This window comes from Helianthus annuus, chromosome 16, assembly GCF_002127325.2.
Source record: "Helianthus annuus cultivar XRQ/B chromosome 16, HanXRQr2.0-SUNRISE, whole genome shotgun sequence".
Taxonomy (NCBI): Eukaryota; Viridiplantae; Streptophyta; class Magnoliopsida; order Asterales; family Asteraceae; genus Helianthus; species Helianthus annuus.
In genome coordinates this window covers 203,372,901-203,379,202 of record NC_035448.2, presented here as the reverse complement: position 1 = coordinate 203,379,202, position 6,302 = coordinate 203,372,901, and the positions used below count along the sequence as shown (strand labels likewise).

At 32.6% G+C, this 6,302-nt stretch overlaps 1 protein-coding gene across 1 annotated transcript; it reads right to left on the bottom strand.

Moving 5' to 3' along the window:
* Positions 1 to 4,750: 4,750 nt before the first annotated feature.
* Positions 4,751 to 5,330, bottom strand: LOC110918275 (RING-H2 finger protein ATL8). The gene has a single exon (XM_022162620.2). The coding sequence runs from the start codon at positions 5,303 to 5,305 to the stop codon at positions 4,817 to 4,819; it is 489 nt and encodes a 162-aa protein (XP_022018312.1). The 5' UTR covers positions 5,306 to 5,330; the 3' UTR covers positions 4,751 to 4,816.
* Positions 5,331 to 6,302: the final 972 nt, after the last annotated feature.

Genomic DNA, 6,302 nt, shown 5'->3' with positions numbered 1-6,302 from the left:
TTATTTATCAAACAAACATGTTTGTTTGACTCCAATTTCTCATGAACCTTATATTTTAGATATTCTCTATCATATTAGGTTCAAATCACGGGTTTCATAAGTATTTTAAACCCATTTTCAGTCATATGCTTATTTTGACCCGTTAAGGGATTTTAAGCACACTTTTTACACGAATCGCTTTCATTTGTTTCTAGCATTATCTTACCACATTTCTTATCAATTTATCTTCCCCCACAACTATATTTGTGGCGGATTTAATGTAGTAATGTATAAATTCCGAGTTTTACCCCTCGGATCATTATTTTACGGCAAAGACTCTTGTAGAGTCAAATGACCAACGATTTACATTTTTCGCTTTTTATACTTATTCTAAGTATTTATTTAAGCATACTACTCATTTCCAAACAACCTTTAAGAGTCGTTCGCTTGATTTAGCTTACAAGGGCATTTTGGTCCATTTTCACATTTCATTAAAATGAAGGACTTTTAAAAGCATTCTCGACCCAAAAACCCTGTTTTAAACTATGAATTTGATTTGAAAAGTCATTATGTTTTCAAAACACAACGATCATTATATGAATCATTCGGTTCACTTATTAAAGTAACCAAATGTCTATTTGACTTCATTTAACTTTCAATGAACCTCTAGTTCCTATTGAGTAGTTAAACCTATTATACATACCTGGCTCGGATCAATATATTGACCCGTTTCGATACCTTGCCTTAGTAGCCGCTAAGTAATAGCGATGTAAATATCCATTTTATATTTATTCCTATAATCATACAAATCGACAAACCATTAGTCGATATTGTCAAAAGAGTGAAAAATTTCACCTTTTGACCCGTTTGGTCTAAATGACCGTATACCTTTGCGAGATGGATTTATTATCATCTCGTCTACATGACTCGCACCGGTTTACACCGTACGGTCATATAACTTATAAACAAATTTCTTAACTCTTTTGACCCATTATGACTTACGCCATAAAGTGTCTTTCAAAACTAACGGTTCTAGTGAACGAGTGACTGAATTTCCGTTTTACCCTATTATTTGCATTGGTTTACCTTATAAGGTAATCATTCAAAACTCGTTATCTTTAAGTCATTTCATGACCAAATAACCGTATTAACTTTTTGTAACCATTAAACATGGTTCATTATCATTGTCTTTTGTTCCGAACCGCACATGTCGTGTCAGAACATCATAATTCAAACAAGATTTTATATTATTAGTAACCTATAAAACCAATAGGTATTTAATAGAAAGAGTGTAAGTTGTACTTACCTAGCATCCAGATTATGCTTTTCCGTCATTCTTGATTCGTTTGACCCGCTTCTTTCCCAAGCTTTCACCTAGCTTGTCAACCGTCCAACTATCATTGTAAGTGGTAAGATGGTTAGATTAGTTATAATCATTCACGACTACTCCATCCTACGATCTTTATGTCGAAATTATCATTCGATCATATCATTGGTCAGTTTGACTTTGCCTATTGACAAAAGTAATTACACGATGTAGCTTAACTACCGTTTTATTACTTTGCCACTCTACGGTAAGCATCCTTATCATGCTACCGTTTAATCACTTTTTAACAAGTTCTTGTAACCATAAGTTACCGAATTATTACTTGATAATATTAAGCATCATTAATCATGAACATATCATCATATTTTATCATATCATACTAAACCCATTTCATAGTAAGTATGGTTATATACTCAAAGACACAATTTGTTTAAGTATTTCCTGATTCCTATCAGATATGATGATTCTAATCATAATTATATCATCAAATTCATCATATGATTAATACCCACTTATCCTAGTGTGGTAAATCATCAAATTATTCAAATTATATCATCATATTTATAATTTTCACTTAGGTTTTGATTCCTAAGCATGTATACAACACTAATGCAATCATAGCTAGTATAATTCATTCATAATTCGCGATTATGATGATTATCCAAATTTCACAACTTCATAAATCATCAAAATTCGACATACCTTATGATCCCCTAGCTTGGGTGATCAATAATTCACGTTCAATTGTGAATTTAAGCTTCGTTTGAGCCTTCAATTTGATGATTATGTTGAAACTAGGGCTTTGAACTCCTAGGAGTTCTTCCTGGTCGATATACAGAACACACATATATGTGTGTTTTGTTTCAATGTTCTTTTTATTTAATAAATTAAACTTTCAAGTTTATCCACATTGGCCCATCATGTTTGGTTAGTTTATTAAGTAGGCCACAACCCGCTTAATTTCTAACATTATATCCATTTATTAACTAGGTTAAACATTCCTAGTTAATTTTGTGAGTTCGGGGAGATTTATGACTAAGTTTATTTTAAGTCTCGTTAACTCGGGCTTCTATGAACTTTATTTTCTAAAAAACATTCTTTTCCATTTTTATAAAATATTAGGTTTAGTTATATAAATCCTAATATTTTTTGGGTTAATTTTACCACTAACGCTACTTTACGCGTCTTTTAGTATTAACGTGGTTTGATTACGAAACCCATTTTCGGGGTGTTACATTTCAAGACCCGGTTTGGACAACCAGGCATTGAAGAACTTGAAAGGGATGTGTCCATGATGTATTGCAAAATACATATATTTTCCGTGTATAATTTGTACAGTTTTCGAGTCCATATGAGTCGTTTTTAGGTAGAATGTGTATATTACGAACTATTTTGTGTTTTCCAGGTCTCGGGGGGATAAAGATAGCTGAAAAGGGCGAAAAACAAGCCATATATTGAGAAAACCGAGTACCAAAATGAGTTCGAGAGTTCGAGAAGTTAAACAACACAAAAATCGTCTTCGTTCTTCGTGTCCCTTTCACGTTGTCAAGGAATACTAGAATCGATCTTGTTATCTGTCTGATGGCCGACTTGTAAGTTTATTAAGTGTGTGGAATGATTCCTGGGGAGAAATCAGTTCCCTCATACCCCATAGACCGAGGGGAGTGGCCGATAGTCTCGAACGGGCTAGGCGATGATGACATAGATCGCGGGGAATAGCCGTCTAAGTTGTCGCCTCAGTACGTTTTTCTTCATGACTGTCGCCTAGTTCTTCGGGGCTTTTGGATGTTTGTTCATAAAAAATGCACTTATTCATGTTTGACCCCATCTAAAAACCATGACCAATAATTCATTCATTTTTAAGGCCAAGTCTGAGCAAATATGGGCTGCAAATCTAATGGGTTGTCTAATAGCAGGCTAAACATTTGTGTGCCCTTTGTTAATTGGTGTAAACCCATGTTGAGGGTTGTCTCATCACACTACATATAAATTTATTATGGTAATCATAACTAAAACTGATTTTGTTAAAAACTATCAAATTTTGTAATATATAACTGAAGTAGAATCATAAAATAAATGAAGGAAAATGTAAAAAAATTCTAAAACTTCTAAGTAAGTATGAAGTTACATTTTTTTATCTGCGAAAATGATACAAATAAACTAATAAAGAACGTAGCAAAAAGTTAGATATATCATATAACAAGACCCCCTCATGCGAATAAAAAGGCAATATAAATAGCAAATAAAAACTATATCTGGTATTTAAATCGAATTTTCTTATCCTCGCCTGAGTAGTCGATCGCCTTATTGGTTATCCACAAAAACAAGCACCTCGTTATCTCCTCCATGACTTGGCCGCTTGTAGATTTTTGTTATTGAAAACAATCAAACATATATGCTCCGTTATGGGCATGGTATAGAATGCGTTAGTGTCACAAACGATAACCATTATATAACTCCAATTATTGTAAGACAAGTGTTAGTTGAACTTGGTAATTAAACATTACACTATACAAAAATTTATTTATTTATTTACTTAATACTGAAAATGAACCAAAGGAATAGTAAACTTTTCTCAATTTTTATTTTCAATTTTATACTAAATATAATATAATATACGTCTTCAATTTTTCTTAATACTAAAAATGAACCAAAGGAATAGTTAATTTTTCTCAATTTTTATTTCCAACTTTATACTAAATATAGTATACATCTTTAATATGTTTAACTTTCTATTGTTTTAGTTTTTTTATAGGATGTGTTCGTTAGCTTTAAAAACAAAATTGGATACGTGGTTATGTTTAACTTTTTTCTATCTCAACGTTTCAGCATAAATCTTGTTGGTAACATGCGTTATGTGAGTGTCACTACTGTACCGGTAGCGTGATGAATGGAACGAATTGCGGTCGAATAACATTGGTACCAGTATCGGTATTATTGGAATCAATATCGGATTCGTTTATATGGTTTTCAACCAATGTAAAACATGTGTTCATATCCTTTTGGAGATAACAATGTTTCAATTTTTTGGTTTTATCTTTCGGTTATTAGAATGAGTGGTAACGTAACAAACCAAATCGATACAAACCAAATTTACATCATATAGCGTGTGGGTATCCCACTAGTATAGATTAATTGGCATTTGGAATATGAAAAATTTATAGTGATATAAATCTTAAAAGAAGAATTAATACTTCATATCATATCATAAAATATATATATATATATTGTAATATAGTACCCCAAAAGAAAATTTCACGTTTCGTATAGTAAAACTACAAAAACAAACCGTTACCAGACAAAGGTTAATGAAAAATAAAATAAAATACTAAAACTTTTCGGTTATATGATTCAGGTTAACAGGTATGTGTTTTCAGGTAATCTGAGTTAGATATCAAAAGAAAATTTAACTAATCGTTTACTATTTACTCAGTCTCATACTAGAATAGGAGTCCTAAAAAATTCACTGAAATAATTATGTTGCCTACCTTCATGTTCATTTCCAATTAACTAAACTAAACTATCATGTCCAGAACTATCATTGCATTGCCTACCCTCATGTTCCGCCACCGTCGAAACCGTCGGAAACTCACAGCACTTTTTACATGTGATCACCAAAATCTGCCTACACGAGGGACAAGACGAGTGCGATCCAAGCCACTTATCGATACATTCGATGTGATATCCGTGTCCACACTGTGGCAGAACTCGTATCTCATCTCCATCTGCGTACTCCTCCAAACAAATCGCGCAGTCGCTGGAGGAAAGCTTTTGGCTTTTGTCTTCCTTAGCCGAATCGTATGTGAACTTTGGAAGCCCCTCAACGAGCTTCTTGTTAATACCTTTATTAGCAGACTGTTGGCCAGCGATTGCTCTGAGTAGGTCCCTACCCCACCATGCATAGAGGCAAACTGCAGCACATAGTAGAGTAGCCAAAATAACGATCCAAACGGATTCCGGTATCGATTCTACCACTGCTATTGAAGCTGAGTTGAACATGGTTAATAGGAATTTGTTAAGTGTGTGAGGGAATAGTTCTCTAATGGAAGGGTTATTATTGATAATGAATAAGTTGGGAAGATAGAAGGGAAGTGTGTGTATATATATACATATATACATACGTGATAATGAGAATGTTCAAATGAAAACCACTAGTTATTGTGAAAACTCGAAAACTAATTAAAAAGCCAAAAATACATACCAATTTTTTTTCCATACCAATTTTTGCAACTTTATGTATATAAAAAAAATTTCAAAAAAAAATTTTTTTTTTGTAGTGCACATGTGTACTACAAAAAAAAAATGTTTTTTTTTGAAAAAAAGTTTTATTTTTATATAAAAGACCTTGCGATTTTTATAAAAAATTGAAAAAAAAAATTTGTGTGTTTTTTAGCCTCTTTTTAGTTAGTTTTCCAATTTTCACAATAAAAGTGATTTTCATTTGAACCATCCCCTACATGATAAATAATGTATCTTTAAATCTAAAAGTTAAAAAGTATAATTAATTGCAAAAATAAAAAGATGAAATATATAAGCTAAACTAGATTTTAGTAATCCAAATTATAACTTGTTACCTGATAATAATCGTACTTGTTTTTTTAATCAATAACACTTTTAAATTTGACTACTAAATTATATACATTTTGACTCGTATGTCGTTTCTCACGCCATCGGGGACAAGCGGAGCTACTTCTTTACTATGATGAGATTGACTATGACGACAAAGGTGTAATCAGAACACCTTCAGGACAAGCAATTAGGGATCAAGATTTTTGGGAATGGGACGAGGGAGGGTGTTCCCGTACATCCGGGTTCCCTCATCTTTCTCTTGACCTCTTCACAAATTTAGATACTGATGGGGATCATCTTCCTGGCCATCCCTATCTTGAGTCTTCCATATGCCTACATGGAATTCGTTCCTAATCACTCATCTAGCATGTGTTCCAATCACCCAAATGTAGTTTTATTATCTTTAGTAACTAAGGGTGGAGATATA

Excerpts from the sequence above, each read along its gene's own strand:
- LOC110918275 (XM_022162620.2), bottom strand. The coding sequence starts at position 5,305 with ATGTTCAACTCAGCTTCAATAGCAGTGGTAGAATCGATACCGGAATCC.